General features: G+C 41.8%; 2 protein-coding genes across 4 annotated transcripts in view; one reads left to right on the forward strand and one right to left on the reverse strand.

The window, feature by feature from the left end:
* xpr1b (xenotropic and polytropic retrovirus receptor 1b) overlaps positions 1–11,687 on the forward strand; it is a 37,643-nt gene extending 25,956 nt beyond the window's left edge. The window contains exons 8-15 of the mRNA XM_063218760.1: positions 437–639; positions 2,347–2,526; positions 2,900–3,065; positions 3,517–3,711; positions 4,505–4,668; positions 6,768–6,907; positions 7,099–7,320; positions 8,655–11,687. Coding sequence (XP_063074830.1) covers positions 437–639; positions 2,347–2,526; positions 2,900–3,065; positions 3,517–3,711; positions 4,505–4,668; positions 6,768–6,907; positions 7,099–7,320; positions 8,655–8,709 — 1,325 coding nt within the window. The 3' untranslated portion in view covers positions 8,710–11,687. The remainder of the gene's footprint in view (positions 1–436; positions 640–2,346; positions 2,527–2,899; positions 3,066–3,516; positions 3,712–4,504; positions 4,669–6,767; positions 6,908–7,098; positions 7,321–8,654) is intronic.
* Positions 11,688–13,201: 1,514 nt separating this feature from the next.
* On the reverse strand, positions 13,202–21,719 carry LOC134465218 (butyrophilin-like protein 2). Of its 3 annotated transcripts, XM_063218761.1 has the most exons (12): positions 21,623–21,719; positions 21,186–21,242; positions 20,546–20,893; positions 20,234–20,383; positions 19,541–19,681; positions 18,803–18,883; positions 18,299–18,394; positions 16,802–17,143; positions 16,689–16,706; positions 16,500–16,566; positions 16,350–16,388; positions 13,202–16,091 (listed from the first exon to the last, which is right to left on the reverse strand). In XM_063218761.1, the coding sequence occupies exons 1-11, from the start codon at positions 21,645–21,647 to the stop codon at positions 16,370–16,372; spliced, it is 1,344 nt and encodes a 447-aa protein (XP_063074831.1). In that variant the 5' UTR covers positions 21,648–21,719; the 3' UTR covers positions 13,202–16,091; positions 16,350–16,369. The 3 variants fall into 3 exon arrangements, 2 of the variants coding, with proteins under 2 accessions (XP_063074831.1, XP_063074832.1); XR_010038121.1 differs by lacking the exon at positions 16,350–16,388 and having other exon boundaries at positions 16,439–16,566; XM_063218762.1 differs by lacking the exon at positions 21,186–21,242.
* Between the last annotated feature and the right edge of the window lie 3,312 nt (positions 21,720–25,031).

The following is a 25,031-nucleotide window of genomic DNA, read 5'->3' on the forward strand; positions in this document are numbered from 1 at the left end:
GACACAGTATCATTTGACATCTTCAGAGTTGCTCTCAGCAGCAGCACATGTAACTTTCTTGTGTGCAGTCAGTCACACTGCAGTGACAGTAGCAATTGCCTCTTGAGGTCAGTTGAGGACACTCGCTTGCTTGTCGGTTGAGCTTGTGTTTGCAGAATGAATCTTATAGAGAAATGGGCGGTAATATTGTAATGCAGCATGAGCTCACTAATTCAGTCTGTTGATGTGTCCAGTTCTGTATTTTGAAATAAATGCACATTTGATTTCCTGTTGATTCGTGTCTTAAAACAAATGCATTTTTGTGATTCAGAATATTTTCTTCGTGTGTGGATTGATAATCTGTACTAAAATAACTAACTAACTAATGAATGAACAAACTTGCGAACTAACTACAGGTAGAAAAACATTAATAAGGTGGGGTTTTTTTCCCTTGTAGGTGTGGCAAACATCTGGAGAAGCCTAGAATCAAACCATGACGTGTGGCCGCTGGTGCGGATCTACCGAGGCGGCTTCCTGTTGATAGAGTTCCTCTTCCTGCTCGGCATAAACACCTACGGCTGGAGACAGGCAGGGGTCAACCATGTCCTCATATTCGAGCTCAACCCCCGCAACAACCTCTCCCACCAGCATCTCTTTGAGGTGAGGTCCTGAGTCCCCAAGGGCAGTTTATGGTATGGTGCATTACGGTATGGTGCATATGGGCTTTTTGCAATGTATGCAATCAAATTTGGAGAATTTTGCTTTTAAATCTTGAGGGAAAAGATAACAGGAATGAAGAAAACTGGACAATAGTAACCTATTATACGAAATTTCATAGCACATATTTGTGATTTGTGACCAAAGGCACACATTTCTTTAAAAAAAAAAAAAACTTTTGCTGTTATTGATAGATAGTACAGCAAAGAGTTGATAGGAAGAGAATGGGAGAGGGCCATGCGGTAGGATTGGGACATGACTCAAGCGGGACTCGAACCTGAGTCCACAACGGCACCCGTGCATGGTATGATCCATTAGCACAGTGTGCCACAGCAGTCTCAAATGTACACATTTCTGTGTGTCCAAATGCATCCTTTATTCTATGCATGGGCAAACATTTTGGGCGAAAAATCTTAGCTTCCATGAGCTGAACAGCATTCCGAAAATATGGTAGCCTACATACGTAGTTTAATTGTTCAATCATTTTTAGACTTTTTTGTTTGTTTGTTGATCTATGCTGCCATTTGATTTTACTAGCTCATGGCTGCACGTCACTGTTCAGACTTTCAATTTGCTGTTTCAGCTCTTGATGCAGTGGATGGGAGATTGGAGTGGACGTAGGAAAGGCAGTATTTGGAGCTTAATAGCGTTTAGAGTGTTAATTATTAAATGAAGTTATTCGTGATGTCCTCAGAAGACCTTAGTCCGTCTGTGTCCAGCCTGCTAAAGCTACTGTAGTATATATATTATGAATAGGGACATATATTGCAGATTAATTTTCTTTGTTTTAATGTATGTATTTTTTTAAGCCTTTCGTGACTGATGTGTAGTCTGTTGCAGTGGAGTTCCAGATGATATGCCCAATTAAAAAAAAGCTAAAATGATCAAAATAAAGAGAGCCCAGAGCTGTCCTTCGGCAATCACTGGAGATGTATGAAACACATCAGGCACAATGAACATTTGGCTACAGGCGAACTACTTCCAAAATGACTCTGTAGGAAAAGTCCTTTTTAGTCAGCATTTCTAAAATTCTTGTCCCGTCATCCCTGAAGGAAATGTTACATGTTGGCCAACGGAGTCCACCGAGCTGGCCGCGGAGTACCCTTTACAAAGCCGCCATTACCAGACCAAGTCCAATTTGCGGAAGAAGTGGAATGTATGCAAATACCATAGGGTTAAGAAGTCAGGTGGCTTTGCCACATGAAAACCATCACTCATGTTGGGGGAGAATAGAGTTTACAGATGTTTAGCAGATTCATTCTTTCCTTCTTTCTTCATATGTGTACATGTACATCTAGAAGGCATGAGGCTGTGATTAGGGACGGACCACTGTTCAGTGGTTAGAGGCATCTGCAGTTACAAACATCAGGCTCATCAGGAGGACACCCAGAGGAATTGCACTGCCTCCTAGTGGCCAAATTCCACTTGACCCAGGAAAGCCAGTGCAAATACAGCAGAAATGTTCAGGGGCCTATACTAAGAAGCTGGTTCAGGAGTAAACCAGGTTAAGTTATGAGGTAAATCATCTACTTAACCTGGTTTACCTCTGAACCAGCTTCTTAGTACAGGCCCCAGCACTTTCAAAGATCATAAAACAAACATGTTTTGAAGCTTTTAATCTAATCCCATTTGTTTTGTGTGCCCCAACAGATTGCTGGCTTCCTGGGTGTGCTTTGGTGCGTGAGCATCCTGTCGTGCCTCTTCTCCGCGCCCCTCCACATCCCCCTGCTGGCCAACCCTCTCATGCTCTACGGCTTCTTCTTCCTCTTCCTCATCAACCCCTTTAAGACCTGTTACTACAAGTCCCGCTTCTGGCTCCTCAAGCTACTGGTGAGTGATGATGAGACACCCCCTGCCTGCCTTGTTCAGAGACATTTTTTTCAAGTGCACGTGTCAACATGTGTGTGTTTTGCAATTATAGATTTGTATGATTTTTAAAGATCTTAGAAACGGACTGATGCATGCATTATACCCCCCACTGCCTATCCACCTCTGATGTTTTCTTTGGCCGTCTCGCATCACTAGCACTGAATCATCAGTTGATTGCATATTTTATAGCTTAATGTTGTCTTTATTTTATTACATTAGTTAAACTGTTAATATAGTATCTTTACTTTTGTGGGCATATGTGGGTTGCTTCCAAACAACATATCATTGTATCTATATAGTGAGTGACAATAAAGCACTCTACTCTCTACTCTAGTTCCGAGTGGTCACGGCTCCATTCCACCGGGTGGAGTTTGCAGACTTCTGGCTGGCTGACCAGCTGAACTCACTGGGGATGTGTCTTATGGACCTGGAGTACATGATCTGCTACTACAGCTTGGACATCGACTGGACCAAGCCAGAGCTGCCCATGAACACACCAGGTACCACTATTTGACAACAGAGCCATATTTGCCTTCTCTGGAGTGCTTTTCTCGAAAGTGTAATTGTTAGCTAGTTAGCAACTCGGGTAGTTGCCAATGGGAAATTGCATTACAAACAACAAGTAGCTAATGAATTTAGCAGCTATGGTTTCTAGAAATGCACCCCAGAGCAGATGATGTGCCGACTGTTTGGCAGGACAGTCTGGTTATGTGGGGTTTTGCAATACATGCACTGAAATTTGGAGAACTTTCCTTCAAAATCTTGAAGGAGAAGATAACAGGACATAAGAAAACTGTACCATAGTAACCAAACCTACATATAGTGCATAGGACATATTTGTGATTAACTAGAGTGCCTTTTAAGTGTTCAACGTATCCGTGTGAAATAAACAACACATGTGACCCGTCTATTTTCTGTGCTGAGCTGTGTGGTGTTGGTTGTGTTTTCCAGATGGCAGCATATGCCACACTTATAAGTACGGAGTGCGGGCGGTGATCCAATGCCTGCCGGCCTGGTTCCGTTTCATACAGTGCCTGAGGCGTTACCGTGACACCAAGCGTGCCTTCCCTCACCTGGTCAACGCCGGCAAATACTCCACCACCTTCTTCGCCGTCACCTTCACCGCCCTCTACCACACACACAAAAGTAAGGAGTCACAGTCTTGCATGAAGTGTCCTGACAACAGACGTGTCTTGCACTTGATGTCAGTCTTTAAATGTCAGTCCTGTGTACGTCTATGTCCTTCATGGTATAGATAGAGAGAAAACGTAATTTCAATGTCCTTGTATGCCGACCTGTGCATATGAAGAAACTGACGATAAAAGCTGACATGACTTGACTTGATATGTGGCTGTAGAGAGACATGACGGCCACTCATGTCAAGGGGCCCGAACAGCATTCTTTTATTCATTTGGACACTTTTGGTTTGAGTTTGATCCTTTAATGGTTGATGGTAGACTATAAACTGTTTTAAACCGTTCAGTCTGATTTAGCATTTTATCTTAGAGGTGTTTAGATGCTTTTGGCCAGATGCCACACACAGGAGGTTGAGGAACATAATCAACGGAAATGTTCTGTCTTTTTAGTTTAGCTGTCAGGTGGTCCATTTTCATTAGCAGGTAGATGCTGCGGTGTGGGTAAGACATGCAGGGAAGACAGCCCATGGGAAGAACCCTAAACAGTGACGCCAGAGAGACTGGATAAGAGAGACGGTCCGTTGGCTCATTGTTTCCGGGTTCTACAGTACTGTCGCGAGGGGGGGGGGGGTCCCCTTTAGGCAGACCTGACCAAATGTCAGAGATTCTAAGAGTAGGCCTATTTAGGCAGACCGGAACCTGGTCACGTTAGGTGCCCATTGGCAACCTATTACGTTGGCATATCTCCATAATACTCCCTAGAATCTCTAGTGACGCCAGCTGTTTTTATTTTTCCCCCCTAGCCGCGGATCCTGAGGGCTCAGTGTTCTTCTACATGATGATCAGCTGCCTGGTAGCCAGCTCCTGCTACACCCTCATTTGGGACCTGAAGATGGACTGGGGCCTTTTCGACCGCAACGCTGGAGAGAACACCTTCCTGCGGGAGGAGATCGTCTATCCACAGAAAGTGAGTTCCGCTCAGGGATGCCAGATGAGACTGGTGATTTCCAGCCAAATAATTGCTCAAAACCTGCCTAGAAGCACTAAAATCTTGCCCAATTTGAACTAAATTCTATTGATTTCTATTGTTTTGAATGAGCAGAAAAACCCGCCCAAATGCCCTTTTAACCCATTTTTACCCACAGACGGTCATCCTAAGCAGCCAATCTGGCAACACTGAGGCCGCTACACCACTAGCAAAGCTCCTAGTTAAAGTTTGTTACGGGTTGCTTCGGACCCTGCTGATTTCTGATTCGCTGCTAGGTCTGCCTAAGAATTGTTTATCGTGCACGACTTGAAAGTAGTTCTGGCGAAAACTGGCGCTCCGTTCAATATCTAATAGAATGTGCAGTATCTGTAAAAACCGGCTACATAGCATTCTATTTAGGTGCTGTTTCCACATAGCAGGATATTTTTTAAGCAGGGTATTTTTTTCTCCTGTTGAGGTGTAAACGCAACATGTGGATAAAAATAAATCCTCCATTGTAACAAATGCGTTTCAGCCCCCTAAACAGGATATTTTTTTCTCCTGCTTTTTATACCTGGATTTTAAATATCTGCTACGTGGATACGGAAGGCCAAAACCAATGCAACCAGGAGAAAAAAATATCCACATATAAAAATATCCAGCTACGTGGAAACAGCACCTAAATGTTACAAATTATTACATCGTGGTAAAACTTAGAAGTCCCTTTTAAATTGAGATGAGGAGCTCATCTGCAGGGTTACAGTACCAGTCCACCTTGCATGCAATGTCACACTAACCCACATTTACATGGCTCTGCATGACCGTTTTTCTGTGTAGGTAAGGGTAAGGAAGCACTCCATAGTGGAAAGAGTAGAAGTCCGCATGCTGTAACTCCACTTATTATATGGTTGTGACGTCATCGGTCGAATGCTCCATTCATTTCAACGGGGCTCCCCAACGTTCGCACGTCTGTTATTTTTCGATAACGGACGGGTTGGTCTATAACAGACCACTGTCAATGGCAACACGACTTTTCACTGCTAAAGCGACTTTTCAACAAGACTCTAATCAGCTGCTGTGATAGACAACACCTGTTGTCCTGGCTACCTAGCTGTTAGCGGTGTTCCACAACGGCGCAGCAAATCTTTTGACATTAAAACTATAATAGCCTAGACTTCACATTAAATAGGCCTAAAGAAATGTCCCCGCCATGTGTGAATCATTTAAGTATATCCATATAATAAGCGGGTTAACTTTCGGCGAGTCGGTCGCTTTGTGGAATAGCAGCACTTCAGAGAGAACAAGACCCCTCCGCTCCGCGTCGGGGTCTAAAGATTCTCTCTGTCGTGCTGCTATTCCACGGTAGCGACCTTCTCGCCGAACGTTAACCCTTACATGTCACATGCCTGATGAAGACCCTGTTGAGTCTATACGTTGTATGACCTGAATACATTTTCAGCCAGTGTGCAGACTTCTACTCTTTCCACTATCAGATGCGCCTTTGTCCTGCACCTGGCCTCAGAGAAGTGGGATGCGCATACTCTTACTCTTGTGAAGATTCTAAGGAAGCACTCCACCCAGCAGCAGGGTTACTGTAACCCATATTTATTTACACAGTTCCTCACTCATCGGGCAGGCCCCCACACAACAGGATGGGAAAAGTACTGTTGTGGTGGCAAAGCAAAGGTCCCATTATAGGACTCTCTGCCTGCCTCATACGAGGCCTCGCTGAGCTGACGACTGTGTTGCACGTCCATTGAAGTCTGTCTACTTTTGGTGTAAGCAGCGACATTCATTCCAATTTAACTCCTGGATGAAGGTGAACAGCTTCTTGTAGAGATGTCTTCACTTTGTGGACTGCCTCGAACCATGATGATGACCGTTGTATCATTGCTGTAGGACCCAAAAATAACATGACAATCTTGTGAACATGCCTTTTAAAGCAAGAACGAAGAGCAGGTCTTGACCGTGTGTGTGTGTGTGTGTGTGTGTGTGTGTGTGTGTGTGTGTGTGTGTGTGTGTGTGTGTGTGTGTGTGTGTGTGTGTGTGTGTGTGTGTGTGTGTGTGTGTGTGTGTGTGTGTGTGTGTGTTTTAACCAGGCATACTACTACTGTGCCATAATTGAAGACGTGCTGCTGCGCTTCGCCTGGACCATCCCCCTCTCTCTCAGCTCCGCCACCAGTTACCCCCACATTACAGACATCCTCAGCACCATCCTCGCTCCTCTAGAGGTCTTCCGGTGAGAGAGAGAGACACACACACACACACACACACACACACACACACACACACACACACACACGCCAACTCTTCAAACACACTTTTGTCAATGTTTTCTTCCTCCTCTTGTTGTGTTATGAATCATGTTTTTTGATGGCTCCTTGGTCTCCTCTTGCTCGCCCTTCTTTCACTGCATCCACCTGACCACAGGCGCTTTGTGTGGAACTTCTTCCGCCTGGAGAACGAGCACCTCAACAACTGTGGTGAATTCCGAGCCGTGAGGGACATCTCGGTGGCGCCGCTGAACGCCGACGACCAGACGCTGCTGGAGCAGATGATGGACCAGGAGGACGGGGTGCGCAACCGCCTGGGCAAGAAGAGCTGGAAGAGGAGCTACAGCATGTCGCTCAGGCGACCACGCCTGGCCTCCCAGTAAGCACATCATGCATATATTACTGATGAATATACAGTACGCATGGCATACAAAATACACAACTAACACTACGTCAGGCCTCCCAGTAAGCACAGCATGAATATATTACTGATGAATATACAATACGCATACAAAACACACAGCTAAAATCACGCCTGGCCTCCCAGTAAGTGGAACACATCATGACTATATTACTGTTGAATATACGCATGCAAAATACACCCATGCAAAATACACAACTAAAACCACGTCTGGCCTCCCAGTAAGCACATCACGACTATATTACTGATGAATATACCCATGCTAAAACCACGCCTGGCCTCCCAGTAAGTGGAACTGAGGTGTTTTCCCGCGCTGTCCGCCCCTCGGGTCTTGGTCCACCTCCGCCACCTCCTAGTTATTAACGTTCCACGCTGCACTCTGCTAGTTGGCCTCCGTTACACTCACCCCATTGAACCTCACTCCCATCCGGGTCACGGCACCAGTGCAAGTGCAGTCCGCCCCTCGGGTCTCGAACTCGCCATCTCCCAGTCAATGCATCGGTTCGGGTATGGGAGACACAGCACAATACCGCTGAGCTAAAGGACTAGTTCAATAGCTCAGCACTATCGATACAGTATGAGCAGAGGTTCTTTAAGTATATAGAGATATGCCAATGTAATAGGTTGCTATGGGCATCTAACATGACCAGGTTCCGGTCTGCCTAAAGGGGCGTGTCATAATACTCCTAGCATTGAATAGAACAGTCCTTAGGTCTGCCTAAAGGGGGATTTCCCCCCCTCCCCCTTGCAATAATAGAACCCGGAAACAATTGGCCAATGGAACCTCTCTCTCTCTACTCTCTCTGGTATGAGGCTTCGGGAGGGAGGTTTTTCTAACGTTCCACGCCACGCCTTGGTTACATAAGCACACCATGACTAGTACGTATATTACTGATGATTATACACATGCAGAATACACACTAAAAACATACATTTATAAATGTGTATGGGCATTTGAAAATCAATGCACATTTTGTGAAGGCATGAGGCAAAATGTGATGCACTTATTAATAATGTACTTTAATCACCAGTGATGACACTATATCTGACCACTAGCTATAATAACCAGCATGAATGTCACCTGCCTTATTACCCTGTCCTCCTATTACAGAGCTGCTTCTGTGAGGCTGGTTTGCCCACCTGTGTGACATGCATCTCTCTCTCTCTCGCGCTCTCTCTCGCTCTCTCTCTCTCTCTCTCTCTCTCTCTCTCTCTCTCTCTCTCTCTCTCTCTCTCTCTCTCTCTTTCTCCCTCCCTCTCTTTCTCCCTCCCTCTCTCTCTCTCTCTCTCAGGTCCAAGACGCGGGACACCAAGGTGCTCATCGAGGACACGGACGATGACACCTGACACATTCCTCCGCGGGGCCTGCGAGGCTCCGCACTACGGACCACAGCCCTGTGGCGGCCACAGCTCTCACAGCTGTTCAATCAGAACACGCAGAGCGGCCAGTCCAACACAACGCCCACACACTCAGCCCAATAACACACACACACACACACACACACACACACACACACACACACACACACACACACACACTGACAGATATACACTTACAAACACACAAACATTGTTTTGAGGGAGAGCGAAGGCTACATACATACTGTATGTTGGAGATTACCTACATTTTCTTGTAAATGCACACACACACACACACACACACACACACACAAACACTCGATCACCATCAGGTGACACATCATTGATAGCCATGCCAACCAAGTAGCAAGAAAGCAGCGGGTGGCAAACACTCGCAAAGAAATGTTGAGCCTAACTGGCCCAAAAAAAAACACACATTTGTAACTTGTAAATACGGACTACTCAGAGACCAACAATCATAAGCATACTGTAAACCACAGTGGCTCTGAGGTGCACATTTCAAACACACAACCAAAAACCAAACATTCTTATTAACCCTTGAAGTGCAAAACATCAACATCAACTCGGAAAAGACGAATTCACAAAAAGACAAAAGCAATGCATTGCAACACGCAAACCCCAGCAGCCCGAGGTCCAGCTTCAACGCAATGGAAAGACATCAACAGGCACAAGACACGACTAACCCAATGGAGGCAGCAAATGCAGCACTTCACCGCAGGGTTATTGATTTTATTCAATTTTTATTCTTTTTTTTATTTCATTTTTTGTTTTGTTTGTTGTATTGTGCATCTCTGTGCCACCATAGTTAACACACTCATACAGACTCACAGACAAGTTTCCTCCGGCACACGTGGACATGCCACTTTCACCATTCCACTTCCTTTGCTCATCTGTCACTGCCTTTAGTATTTTTTTGTTTTGTTTTTTTTGTTTGTTTCCAGAGGGCACACCTTTTAGACTGCTCAAATGTTGTAAATATCACAGGCTTACTGGGCAACTATTGTTAATAATAATAATAATCAATAATCAACAATAATGTAACTGAACTGAGGCATTGACTCTTCAGGCTGGACATTGATCTGTCTACTAAGGCAATCAGTTTGGTTATATGCCAGCGTCTGTGGATTTTTAAGTTTCATATGAATTTATTTAATTATTTTTCGAAGTCCAGTCAAAGATGAAGGCAAGTCTTTTCATTTCTTTTCTTTCTTTTTTTTTTTGGAAAATGATTTGAATGTACATTTTGTTATTTATGTGAAGGTGATATGCCTTGAAAGTTGCCTAAGGAAGGGGAAGAGGTTTTTTAAATCATTATTTTCAAGTTAGTGAAGGCTTTCGTGTCCCCCAACACACACATGTAGAATGAGTTCCTCGTATGAGGAGACCCACCGGTGGCATCCACCAGATGATTTTCCATGGACCGTCCCAGCCCCAACGTCCACATATCATAGGAACGGCTCATTTGAATGCCTGAGCTATATTCTCTGGGTTTGTTTATGCCAAATGTAAGAGAAATGCCTCATCGCGCCGCGTCGTCCTCATCACTGTGTGGAGGACTACGCATCACTGAGCGAGAGAAACATGTAGCTTTTTTTTCTGAGCAAGCCAGATGTCTTGAACATTCCATTAGCACTTTGATTTAGCTTTGGGGAAGTGTAAGCCAGGCCTGTATTCTGATGTACTGAAGGCTCCCCGTCACTTGTCACCTACACACATCTACACACCGAAAGTGGTGAGTTTTCCTGCTTCTGCCCGTGTCTTCATGAGCTTAACGCATAGCGAAAATCAGTCCGAACCTCAAAATCCTTGTATTTTTGTAAGCTGGTGTCTTCAACTTCAGTGAAACCGCATTCCGATCTGTTTTTGATGGAATGTCCCTGAGGTTTAAAAAAAAATGTCTACTGTTTAATGTTCAAGCTTTGCTGTTGTCATAGTTGTATAAATTCCATCTGGGGGGTTTCTTAGCACATGTAGTGAGAGGCTTCATGATGACCTGTCTAATCACCATGGTGAAACTGTTATGAAGATTTCAGGGACTTTCTGTGCTGTTCTCAATCCGACCTGTTTCCCAAGGGCATCCCAGATCATCACTTTCATCTTGGATTGGAGAGGATATTCTCTGCTCCCACGACCAAGTCGTGTGTGTGTGGGTTTTTTTTTGTTTTTGTTTTTGTTTTTTTAAAGACAGTTCTGGGACCCTCTTGGGAAAAGAGGCCTTATTAGTACTACCTTACGATCTGTTTGTTATTCTCGTCTTAAGCAAGTTGGAAATTGTTACCGAAGAGCCATGCAGGACACTGTAGTAGATGAATGAACTGTTGTATGAGAAGTCTGTTACATTCCAGGAGGAACCAGAGAAGGAATGGCCAAATCGGGAGCAAAGAGAAGCTGCTGGCAGACAGACACGTCGTCCTCATCATGGGCCACTTGGACTCTGACTCTGACACTGTCTTTCCTGGCCTCCTGTCGCGGAGTGCAGTTTCATTTCCTTGGCCTTCTTCGGGAAGTATAGCCACTGCAACGCAGCTGTAACACCTGGTGACATGGCACTACTGGTGGGGTCCTTTAGTTTAGGGGAAGAAGATCAAGACTACTGTAAATACCATGGACCAAAAAAGAAAAAGACAAGGTTACTCTGTGGGTTCTTTTTTTTCCTCCTGTTTCAGGTTTGACTATTGGTGACATTTTGACATTTGAGAAGGACCCTGTTTTGAACTCTTTGGGTTTCTCATGGCCATCGGGTTTCTGTTCTTCTGTCTCATGTGCTTGTTGTACTGTTGTACTCTTTATTCCTGGCCACTGTAACCACCAACCAACCACCCACCCCCAAAAGAGGGAGATCTCTCTTCTGCATCCTTCTGTGTGTAAGAGAAGGAAAACAAAAGCATTGAGCTTGTCTCACTCTACCTGTTACAGTTTTTGAGTAAAATGCAAAAGGAAGTCAACTGTGTTGGTTCTGTTGTGTATTTTAATTGTAACATTTTCTGTGGCAAGGACTTGGAAATGATACCTTAAGATTGATTAATAATTATCAATAGGTAACTTCTGTTTGAAGTATTTATTATTGTTCATTTCTTTTCAATATAATAGTCTTAAGAATATCTACAAAAATATTATACAACGCTAGACACAAAATATGTTTGCTTAACAAAAAAAAAGTCTTAAGGCCTTGCTGTGCTGTGTGGTCCATCACTAACATTACTCCAAGAGGTGTTTCCAAGAGGTGTGCAAGAATTCTAAAAATAGTAACAATGACACTCCTGACATTGAAAAGAGGAATACTTAAACCAATGTTGAAACATTTTTTTTTAAATGCCTCATGAACAACTCCTCTCACTCTAAGGCTAATTTGTGAATTAAAAAAATAAGAAAACCCCAACCTAATAAGCTTGGTCCCTCCTGAAACAACCAAATGTAATCTGAAGTGAAAGTAGCCTAGTTAAGTAATAGTAAAACAGGTTGTGCTTTTGGCAAATGTAAAGCTCAAAAATGTAAAGGGTCATGTGTTCGTCCTTCCCTTTAGCAAATGTAAGGCATTCCTATGTAATACTGATAGCAGCAGCATAATCAGATTTTACCATAAACCATCTTTCTGTGTAAAAGTGTGTAAGACTTTTGAACACCTCAGCTCTCTGCAACTAATATAAGAGAACCCAACATCCTATATCTAAGAGATGGGAAAAGAACAAGAACAGTGTTCAGTACAATAAATTGGGCACGGTGATACTCCTTATCCAGGTGGTGGGTTATTGCCTTAACTGAGGTACGGCTGTATCTCAAAGTCAAGGATCCTGGCCTTGCTAGGACATGAAACGCCCAGTGATTGGATACTCCACGGAGTTCACCAAAGAGTATTCAATCACTGGCCGTTTCACGTCCTAGCAAGGCCAGGATCCTTGAGAGTCAAGGTTCTCCAAAAAAATGATTTCCACAGGTTAGAGAACCAACACATGGTGGCGCCATCGATGATTCTGTGATCCACTGACCAGCTGACATTCATCTCATGGGCTTTAACCATGATGATACATCTACACACTAGATGGCAGACTTCTGTCAAACCTCTGAAATCCACACAGCTGAGATTTTGTAGACCCATGGTCCTGGCCTGGCCCATTAGATCTAGGCTGCGTTCCAATATGCACACTCCTGTCCTCCACTTGTGCTTGTCAGTAAAGTTTCCCAGCTGTCAGCCAAGCCAAAACAACTTTTGAGGGACTGTTTTTCATTCATCATTCCAATTGCAATTCAGAAGATGACATTAGACTTTTGCAAGATATTGAATTCATTTTCTGTTGTCAGTGACATCACCATGAGGTCACAAGCAGGCAAGTGAGAAAGGGAGGACAGGAGTCCGCACATTGGAATGCACCCCTAGGCTGTGCTACTAATTAGGCTATCAGTCAGGGGAAGCATCCTTTTTATAATAAAATAAATCTGTCCAAATCTAATGTCAAACAATCTCTTTTTCTATGCATTGTGCCCTGAGCTGACAACTGTTATGCTAGTGCTCTTCTGCAGTGAGGTGAGATTCATGTATGAAGACTATGAAAATTATTCACAGGGAACAAAGAGAAGTACAATTTATTTAATTCACCACAAATCAGTGCATATAGTACATATTTTTTGCGCAGAAATGGAAGACATTAGACAGCCTATTCTATAATGAATACTGGCATGATCTCATTCTTCGTTGTAAAATCATTTCACAGCAAACAGTAAAACTAAAGGCATGAAAAATCTCTCCCATTGAAAAAAATCTGGCCTCCATTTAACCTATTGCAACAAGTAAGCAGAGGGCGGCCAATGGCACAGGGAGCACTACTGCCAGTCAAGAGGGCTATTCAAAGCTGGCCTCAAAGGAAAGAGAAAAGGCACTTGAAATGTAATGACACAAGGCACAACACCACAATATGCATGGTTGCAAAAGTAACATAATTTGGGCATGTACTGTAGTTAACAGTCTCCTTCTGATGAAAGGTCACAGCAAAAGCACCTCATGAAAAGTTATGACTCAAGGAAACACAGCAGGGCTGGACTGGGACATCAAACCGGCCTGGGCATTTCTTTTGGCATAGACCAGCCCCCTCACCCCCACACTACAATGGGCTCAGTCCACTGTGTTAGAGATGCACTGAAGGGCTGCCCCATCTAAATTGTGGGCCGGTCTCAAAGGGAACATTTGAAGCGCACAAACAAACAAAAGCATCGGCCCCCGATGACTGTCGGCCCACTGGGATAATGCCCTGTAGGTCAAATTACCAGTCCAGCCCTGCTACACAGTAATACAGTAAGTGACCTCACATGGGTGTGCAGAGGTTTACAGAGGTGGAGGGTTAGATTTTACAGCTAACAGGACAATGAGGGCTGTGGCTGTAAAAGCTCTCTTATCCATCTTAATGCCTCTCATATATCTGTTTTTTGCTGGAGTGAATTGAAACTGACTGGAGGCACTAAGTGGCGACAGCCTGGCAACATGATATGTAACCATACGCAAATTGGCTATGTGCAAAATCACAACAGACACTTGACACAAATATGAACAACAACAATACAAAAAACAAAAATAATTCCACCTTCCTTGGACGGTTACCGTACTGACAGCCCATTGGGTTTCTTAAAGCTATGTCAACTATACTATATACTAAGCCTTTACATACTTCACTTTTTAACTACTTATGTGTTGTTAATCCTTCAACAAGAGGTAAAATGGTTCTCTAGATTGGGACCAGGGCCGTAACCAGACATTTTCAAATACCGAGGTCAAATACTGCCTGCTGTAGGCTACTGTACATTTAGAATGCTTCAAACACTTCAGTCAAACTCCTCAGTTTGTTTTTATTCATCACTGCCCTGAGGATAAATGGGGGTGGTGTATTCAGACTGAATATATCATTGTTGATCATATATTGATTTTCATCATAGATACATTGTACATTACTGAAAAAAAATACAGAGGACATGACCTCTGTGTCCTCAATGGTTCTCTAGATTGGGACTGTCAGTGCAGATCAACCAACATAATGCTCATCAATATTTGTATTCATATTCTGTACTGCAATTAAGTATATTTTTTCTTGTACTGCAGGCTGACACTGTGCCCTTCAGCACTGTAATGATTGACCTATTTTACATAATATACTAGGGCTGCACAATATATCGAAAATGTATCGAAATCGCGACATCAAGAGTGGCGATATGCGTATCGCAAAAATGACTTAATTATCGCTAACAAGACAAACATTTCTGTGCAGTCCAATCAATAGCTCAATAGCTAATCAATGCGCAAGCTCGTCATGACCAAACCCATGCCCCGCACACAGAGAGACAAATTAGTGACCAGAAAAACACTCGGTTATATTTCTAAATATCGTTTAAATATCGTTATCGAGGTATTGCATGCTGTTATCGAGTATCGTTTTTTTTCTGATATCGTACAGCCCTATAATATACCCTATATATATCCTCTTCTGTTTCGTCACACCAAGAGAGGAAGTGAATCAATACATCTCACTCACTCCTAATTGTACTGGTCCATCCCCAATCATGACTGCGATCACATTGAGATAATAACTTTATAATAACTTATAAAATATGGGCTTTATGACTCTTTGACGTAATTTGGATCTTAATTGGCTCATTCCTTTCAAAGAGCCATTCAAAACACTGGCTCATTTGGTTCTTTTTTTAATGAATCCAGTGTGAAGTAGATAGCATTTCAGAAGCTGTCCTTGGCTCATTTTGTCTGAACGATGACTGACTGTCCTCCTCCTTCTAAAGACAGGGGCACTTGTGTCTTTTTGTAAACACACTACTCATGTGAAGGTCGAGCGTTCCTAAAAAAATAAACAACAACAAAAACAAAAACAGTGGCTCCCTAGCTGTGAGACGATTCCCATCGTTCACGTCTAGAAAACATTCAAAAGAATCTGTTTGTTTGTGAATGTCACAAAAACAATAGAACTTGTATGTAATCAAGGGTCCACAGACCCACATGCACACCAACCAAAACACAAGCCATGTACATACAAAATGCCTAATGTCTGACTGACACATCAGCCTATGGAGTTGATACATGTGATTAAAACTGATTAAAATGTGATTAAAATTTGATCGCTTCCCATACAGTAACAAACTATAATTTCAAATCATGAACAGTAACTTGTGTTTTCCTTTACGTGTTGACATTGTCACTGTATAGGTTTTGTTTTACATTACATGTGTTTATATGTTGTAGTTTCAACTGTGTTGTCGTAATAATAGAAATTTGAATATGCAAAGGTGTTAACTTGGGTGTAAATGTAAATGCATAAACAGCAACATATCCTCCATCCGCACAGCTTTCAATGGACCTACATAAGGAGTAAAAAAAAAAGATAAATATAAAATACGAACATGTTCTTCTTTTGAGCCGTGAAAGCCCATTTGGGAAACTCCAACTCCCATTGTCATTGTGACACAGCACACAAGTGAACACTGCACACTGCACACAACGAAATTGCATTTATGTCTCACTCGTGCAAGGGGGCAGCTGTTAAATTAAATATGTATTTTTTTAGTAAAACTAAAGTAATTCCAAAAACATGCTAAGTAATATTATCAAACCGTACCATCCCCACTCTTTGCCGTGTCACTGGTACACGTGGAACCTGGAAAACCAAAAGATCACTTACATTGGGAAAACCGAAAGATCACTTACATTGGGAAAACCAAAACTTGTGTGATTCAAGGCAGGCTAGTGATGCATGCATTATTCTGACCAAGGCCGATCACTCCTGGAAGAGTCCTCCATTGCGATCCTTGTGTCTTCATCAATGTTGCAATCGGCTGAGTCAGGAGAAGAGAAAACATTTAACACCACACATCACTGCAGAGGTGCACTGCAGTTTGCATGAAATATTCATTAGCAAATGGTTTTATTTATTTTTTTAAAAACCCTGTGTACTTACTTTGATAGACTGCAAACTCTGGAAAATAAAACACACTTACGTACATTTTTAATTTGTTGGTGTTCATATTTCCATAAAAGTAAAGTAATGGCAAACTGCTAGCGCCATTTTACCTTTTGTATAGTCACTGTATCTTACACAAAGGGCATTTTCAAGGCATGTATGTCTGACTACTTGACACACATAGCGTGCAGCCGCGTCTTCTTTCTGAATGTTTTCCAGTTTCAGAGATATGATGCCATTTTCCAGTTCGTCCCAGCATAGATTGGCTCTGTCCTTAAAGCTCCCTCGCCCATCTCCACCGCCATTCTTATACAAGAAAATGCACTCTGTATCTTTAAACCACCTGATCTCCATGGGAGCGGCACTGGTTTTAGGGACGAGGTTGAAAGATAACACAGCCTCTCCACCAATTGCAAATTTTTCTGTGTCACCGGGAGGATCAAGCCTAGGATCTGCAGAGAACAGAGAAAAGAAACATCACATTTATTTTTCTCAGATACTCACTGATTGCACACACATCATAATCTGCAATCATTGCCTACAGCACACCCAGTTACTTTTCTGAACTCATTTTCTTTGGAAGTTTGGAATTTATACAAAGCAACACACATACATATTTCACACGGAAAGCTGATCACGTTCAACTCTCCTGCCATGCTGCCCTGCAATGCCTCTATTTGGTAAGTATCAATGTCCACCACAAACAGAAACAGAAGCTTGCAGAGGATAAACTAATGATTTGGCAGAGATGAAGCATCATCTCAGAGATCTAGGTCACAAGAAAATTTTGCAACATGATCATGATCAAGAGCAAACCAGAACTTATTCCATTGCAATATACAGTATGCTTTGAGTCAGAAATGACTTGCAACTATCAGCAAAAAGCTTCTTCCATAACAGTGCAAGTTAAGATGTTTGAGTGTTTGCAATGTACTTGTGCAAACAATTCTTAAAACAGAGTGGGACAGCCCACAAGTAGAAGTAAGTTCACCAGTGCGCGATATTACATAGTAGTTGTTACACCTGCTTTTCCACGGTACATACTGAAGTAGATAGACTGCATTCTTACTGCAATACCCTAACTTTTTAAAATTAAAAATCCACAAATTCAGTACCAGCTGATCGTACAGCAGTAACAGTAGATTAGTTTTCTCAGTGATGTCACCTCTGTCGGATGGAAACTGTGGCACATTTTTTTCTTTCACTTTTACTTTTGACACCTCTGTGTATTTGTAATGGTCATCTTGAGGGGAGAATTCCGTCCGTTCTGTATTTGTAATGGCCTACACCTACAAACCTACACACTATCTCTTTTGAAGTTCATGTTAAAAATCATTTTATTAATCACATCTAATTGCACAAGCCATTAATGCAATTAATGTTGAGTCATCACTTTATGCCATAGTCAGACCTACACGCAACCATACTACAGCCACCTTCATACTCCATATAGCCTACTGAATAATAATACCATCACTGTTTCATAGCTTTACAATTATGTTAAGCATTATGGTTAAGAAATGCAGGAAGAATAGCTTACTTTGTGATTTGTTACATCATGGATGGATTATGGATATACAGTCTATGAATGAATTTAAAACCCTTACCGTCTTCCTTCGGACATTTCAAAGGCACCTCTTCATCTTTCAAAGGCTCCTCCACCTCATTCTCTCCCTTACTCTGTGTCTTACTCAGCTGGGATACTGAAATACAAAGCAAAATCTACAGGTACGGTTTCACATTTAGGCTAATCATATAAAATATTCCTGGCAACACATTGTATAATGAAAAGGAAGAAAGAACACTGATGATGGGCTAGACCCGAAACGTTTGTGCCTTGTCTGTCGGTTTTATTTAATTGATTCAACTTTGTTTCATTCAGTTTTTGATTTTGCATTCAGCTCTTGTGTGCGAATCCTTTCTTCCTTTCCGCAATACTGTTCTTGGAATTACACATCGAGCAAAACGCTCAGAAAAAGACATTGGCGCGGACGTCACCCCACCATTGCAAAACATTTGGATTCTATTCATTCATGTAATTCACCATCAGTAAAATTCCAGTCAGTTTCAGTCTGGTTTTAAATGTCAAACAGTATAGAATGTATTCATACCTTTCATGTACAGCAAACCTATCCCCACAAGAGCAAGCAGGAATAGAACGAATACAATAACAAAAAGAATTTTCCAGACATCTGAAGAAAGAACAAAAACAAAAACATGACATTATCACCATGAGTTTTAATGAATGCTCCTACATTACTTGGTGTTAAGTATACCATTGTATGACACCAACACCCCACAACCTCTTTACTAAATCCTGACTAAGTGGAGGCCCAGAGGTGGCTATGCTATAACTGCTGCTGGGCACTGGACCGCTATGCGGGTCTGCGGGCGACCCGGGTTCGATTCCCGGCCCGAGTCATTTTCCAATCCTTCCCAGTCCCGTCTCTCTCTCTCCCATCTTTCCTGCCCTAGCTACCTCTTTATCATCTAGCATTTTTGGTAAAGCAAAACATCTTAACCCCTTAGCACAGAGCCTATGTTATAACCTTACTATCACCAAAATTGCAATGGCTATGTCTTAATCTGTTACGTAGCCTCTTACTGCAGCGTGCTTCACGTGCTGAAAATGCTTAACTACATCATAACAACATTGCCATGACATTACAGAGAGCCATAGTCCTGCGCTAAGGGGTTAAAGGTCGTGGTGCAGGCTCTCGGTAATGTAGTTGAGTATTTTCTGCAAATAGTGAATAGGCCCGCCGGCGACCCCATGTGCACTAAGAGGCTACTATGCCAATCATACACATGACCATCTCATCATCATCTAGCTGATGTAGGACACATACCCGTGCCAGTCGCTGGGATGTATGGAAAGATCCTGCTCTCTCTTCCTTCTTCTTCAGACAGGCCCACGGAGCATGAAAGCCACTCAGTTTTAGATGGTGAGAGGAGAATCTGGGAAGCCACCATCACATGGTCTTGTGAACCTGGTAAGCCCAAGACAAAGGACAGAACATTTTGAGGGCCACATGACCATGGGTCGGACTGCAATTCGCAGAGTTCGAGGTGCAGTTGGTTGCTGCCTGACTACCCATGTTGTTTGGAAAGAATAGAATACTCCATACTCAATACTCTATTAGCCTTCAGTATAATTGCAACAGATTGATTCAGTCGTTTAAAAAAATATGATAATAATTTTCAAAATTAGGCCTACTGTTTGATCTACAGGCCGCATTGAGTGAGTAGGTGGGCCGCATGTGGCCCCGGGCCTCCAGTTGCCCATTCCTGCTAAAAAGTATAGTTATAGTGCAGTTGGGGATGATGAGGTTGGGATGGTCGTGGGGAAGTTTGACTGAGATGAGGGATGAGACGTGTGTGTGTGTGTGTGTGTGTGTGTGTGTGTGTGTGTGTGTGTGTGTGTGTGTGTGTGTGTGTGTGTGTGTGTGTGTTCAATGCTTAAGGGAAGAATGGGGTTGAAGAGTGAAATGGATGGTTCAATGAGACATCAATATGGTCAGTGCACACATCATTGCACTAACCTTCTGTAGCTTGGAAGCTCTGCCTTATCTGAGTGAGTCCTTGTTTCCAAGTGAGTGTGGGCTTGGGCCACCAGCCGTCTGACACACAGGAAACATTCACCTGACCAGCGCCTCCATCTGTGATGGAAAGCACTGGAGGGCTACCCATGGCTGATGGGAGCATACAAGACCAATTTGAGAACATGTTGTTGACGTCTCTCCTCATTTAACAAAGCATTCAATCAGCTCTATAATTGGACAGTGATCAATTTCACAGCAGGATGACAGCTTTATGAGCCTACTCATTAAATAAAGTGAAACGTTTAGACTCACCTTTCACAGTTAGGTGAATCCTGACCTGGTCATATGTCTTCCCAGCGACAAAGCAGATATATTCCCCAGCGTCTGCGGATGTAACGTTCTCCAGTTTCAGGGAGACGTTCCCCTTCCCAATCTCTCCAGTGAGTGACACTCTACCCCTGTACTGGGGGTCAGCAGACTGCTCCTGGGTCTGTTGCTTCTCATAAAGGAGAACTGGACTTTTAAACTTCTCAGGCCGGTGCCAGCGCACCTCTAGCGAGTCCGTAAAGGCAGGAGAAACTGAACATGGCAGGATGACTGAGGATCCCTTCCAGACAGACAGAGGCTTATCAGGGCCCGACACAGTGAATGTATCTGGAGCTGGAGATGGAAAGAGTCAGAGATGGAGGTCACCCATGTTTAAGTTATGGCCGTGACAGTTTGAACACAGCTCTAATGTATTGCTGGAACTTGAGCTTTTTGTTGTGACTATAAGCTTATACTTCAGTTATTGTGGATTGCATAGTAGCTCTCTACTATTTGATTAGTAGGCTATATGAACTTGGATAGATCCGTATTGCTCTTGGTGGACATTAGCATAGAATGAAATGATTGTTTGTGTCTTCAGAGTACAACATTGAAAAAAGTTAATCAGAAAAAATAAATCACATACCTGCTGTCTTACCACAAGTAATGTACATGAACAGCAGTAGGCCTACCCACGGCGTCTCTACATCACCAAAATAACACAACATTGCCATGAAATGATAACATCGCTGAATAGGAGCACTGAGAAACAAACAGGCCACAACACAACCCCTATATGGGAGCTGTCACTCAGGTAGCATACTGGCGTCAAACTCATAAATACTGCACCAACCCGATGGGCGATTTACTGAAATCACTTCTATTGTGGACAAACCCCAGTTGTAGCCTGACGCACAAGCCAACATGACCACCCTGTTGTTGTCGCCTAAAAAGAGGGCGGCTTTAAGGGGCACAGCTGGCGCACCGCACCGCAGGCAGCACCCCGATTTCATTCTTTAAAATCTATGGTAAGACCCTTCAATGATATGATAACGGGACGCGAAAATGAAAAAAATATCGTACCTGTCCGACGGTACATAGATATCATTGCGAGGATCGACGGTAATCAACGTTCAGACTTGACCACAGCCCTTCTTAGAAACATGACTTGGTTTTAGAGTGAAACTTCTTTCACTTTCGTTTTCGATTGGAAGCCCCCGTCTTCTCATATGGTATGGACCTGCCCGGCAGTGGCTAGTCCAAAAATAGGAAAGTAGACCGGCGTTTGTTTAGCCGGACGTTCGACATTCGCTTGATATTCGAAAAAAATGTTGTTTCACGCACGAATACGACAAGACTGCTTGGTGTAGTCTCATCTACTTTTCACGCTGTATGGATATATCAATGCACAACTTCAAACCTTTCCCCGTTTCAAAATCGTTGTCGCCCGCTGCGCTTCCTCTATGCTCCATGTAAGGGACCGTCAACAAATACCACATCAATTGTTCGCGAATCACCCCAAAGCAACCAAAGCACAATTATCATATTACTTGGGTTTTAGTAAATGGCAAATAAACTGGCCTTGATACTACAGGTCAAATTTAGCTCATAGATCACATGACTGCGAAACAAGACTAAAAAATACCACACAAAATCAACCAAACCACCATTATCCAAATACTTGGTTGTAGTGGATGCCAAATAAATGGGCCTAGTTACTACAGGTCACATGACTGTGAAAAAGGACATAATAATAAACAATATTGGAAAAAATAACCACAAAAACTTTTCCCCCCATAAAATCAGCTTATAATTGTGTCCTTTGACCTGTAGTAGCTAGGCCCATTTATTTGGCATCTACTACACTCAATTATTTGGAAAATATTGGTTTAGTTGATTTTTTGTGATTATTTTTCCATAAAATCGGCTTATTATGGTGTCCTGTTTCACAGTCATGTGACTTATGAGCAAAATTTGACCTGTAGTAGCTGGGCCTATTTATTTGGCACCTACTACACTCAATCATTTGGTAAATGGTGGTTTTGTTGATTTTTTGTGATTATTTTTCCATAAAATATGCTTATTATTATGTCCTGTTTCACAGTCATGTGACCTATGCACTAAATTTGATGTGTAGTAGCTAGGCCTATTTATTTGCCATCTACTACACTCAATTATTTGGTAAATGTTGGTTTAGTTGATTTTTTGTCATTATTTTTCCATAAAATATGCTTATTATTGTGTCCTGTTTCACAGTCATGTGACCTATGCACTAAATTTGACCTGTAGTAGCTAGGCCTATTTATTTGGCATCTACTACACTCAATTATTTGGAAAATATTGGTTTAGTTGATTTTTTGTGATTATTTTTCCATAAAATCGGCTTATTATGGTGTCCTGTTTCACAGTCATGTGACTTATGAGCAAAATTTGACCTGTAGTAGCTGGGCCTATTTATTTGGCACCTACTACACTCAATCATTTGGTAAATGGTGGTTTTGTTGATTTTTTGTGATTATTTTTCCATAAAATATGCTTATTAATATGTCCTGTTTCACAGTCATGTGACCTAGGAATTAAAATCGACCTGTAGTAGCTAGGCCTATTTATTTGGCATCTACTACACTCAATTATTTGGTAAATGGTGGTTTTGTTGATTTTTTCTTTAATTATTTTTCCATAAAATATGCTTTTTAATATGTCCTGTTTCACAGTCAAGTGACCAAGGCACTAAATTTGACCTGTAGTAGCTAGGCCTATTTATTTGGCATCTACTACACTCAATTATTTGGTAAATGGTGGTTTTGTTGATTTTTTGTGATTATTTTTCCATAAAATATGCTTAATATTATGTCCTGTTTCACAGTCATGTGACCTATGCACTAAATTTGATGTGTAGTAGCTAGGCCTATTTATTTGGCATCTACTACACTCAATTATTTGGTAAATGGTGGTTTTGTTGATTTTTTGTGATTATTTTTCCATAAAATATGCTTATTAATATGTCCTGTTTCACAGTCATGTGACCTAGGCACTAAATTTGTTGTGTAGTAGTTAGGCCTATTTATTTGGCATCTACTACACTCAATTATTTGGTAAATGGTGGTTTTGTTGATTTTTTGTGATTATTTTTCCATAAAATATGCTTATTAATATGTCCTGTTTCACAGTCATGTGACCTATGCACTGAATTTGATGTGTAGTAGCTAGGCCTATTTATTTGACATCTACTACACTCAATTATTTGGAAAATGTTGGTTTAGTTGATTTTTTGTCATTATTTTTCCATAAAATATGCTTATTATCGTGTCCTGTTTCACAGTCATGTGACCTATGCACTAAATTTGATGTGTAGTAGCTAGGCCTATTTATTTGCCATCTACTACACTCAATTATTTGGTAAATGTTGGTTTAGTTGATTTTTTGTCATTATTTTTCCATAAAATATGCTTATTATTGTGTCCTGTTTCACAGTCATGTGACCTATGCACTAAATTTGACCTGTAGTAGCTAGGCCTATTTATTTGGCATCTACTACACTCAATTATTTGGAAAATATTGGTTTAGTTGATTTTTTGTGATTATTTTTCCATAAAATCGGCTTATTATGGTGTCCTGTTTCACAGTCATGTGACTTATGAGCAAAATTTGACCTGTAGTAGCTGGGCCTATTTATTTGGCACCTACTACACTCAATCATTTGGTAAATGGTGGTTTTGTTGATTTTTTGTGATTATTTTTCCATAAAATATGCTTATTAATATGTCCTGTTTCACAGTCATGTGACCTAGGAATTAAAATCGACCTGTAGTAGCTAGGCCTATTTATTTGGCATCTACTACACTCAATTATTTGGTAAATGGTGGTTTTGTTGATTTTTTGTGATTATTTTTCCATAAAATATGCTTTTTAATATGTCCTGTTTCACAGTCAAGTGACCAAGGCACTACATTTGACCTGTAGTAGCTAGGCCTATTTATTTGGCATCTACTACACTCAATTATTTGGTAAATGGTGGTTTTGTTGATTTTTTGTGATTATTTTTCCATAAAATATGCTTATTATTATGTCCTGTTTCACAGTCATGTGACCTATGCACTAAATTTGATGTGTAGTAGCTAGGCCTATTTATTTACCATCTACTACACTCAATTATTTGGTAAATGTTGGTTTAGTTGATTTTTTGTCATTATTTTTCCATAAAATATGCTTATTATTGTGTCCTGTTTCACAGTCATGTGACCTATGCACTAAATTTGACCTGTAGTAGCTAGGCCTATTTATTTGGCATCTACTACACTCAATTATTTGGTAAATGGTGGTTTTGTTGACTTTTTGTGATTATTTTTCCATAAAATATGCTTATTATTATGTCCTGTTTCACAGTCATGTGACCTATGCACTAAATTTGATGTGTAGTAGCTAGGCCTATTTATTTGGCATCTACTACACTCAATTATTTGGTAAATGGTGCATAGGTCACATGACTGTG

This window comes from Engraulis encrasicolus, chromosome 16 (assembly GCF_034702125.1).
Source record: "Engraulis encrasicolus isolate BLACKSEA-1 chromosome 16, IST_EnEncr_1.0, whole genome shotgun sequence".
Taxonomy (NCBI): Eukaryota; Metazoa; Chordata; class Actinopteri; order Clupeiformes; family Engraulidae; genus Engraulis; species Engraulis encrasicolus.

Excerpts from the sequence above, each read along its gene's own strand:
- LOC134465218 (XM_063218761.1), bottom strand. The coding sequence starts at position 21,647 with ATGATATCTATGTACCGTCGGACAG. Across the intron at positions 20,384-20,545 it reads GATTCACCTAACTGTGAAAG|CCATGGGTAGCCCTCCAGTG; the intron begins GTGAGTCTAAAC and ends TGCTCCCATCAG. Across the intron at positions 18,395-18,802 it reads AGGTTTGCTGTACATGAAAG|TATCCCAGCTGAGTAAGACA; the intron begins GTATGAATACAT and ends TTTGTATTTCAG.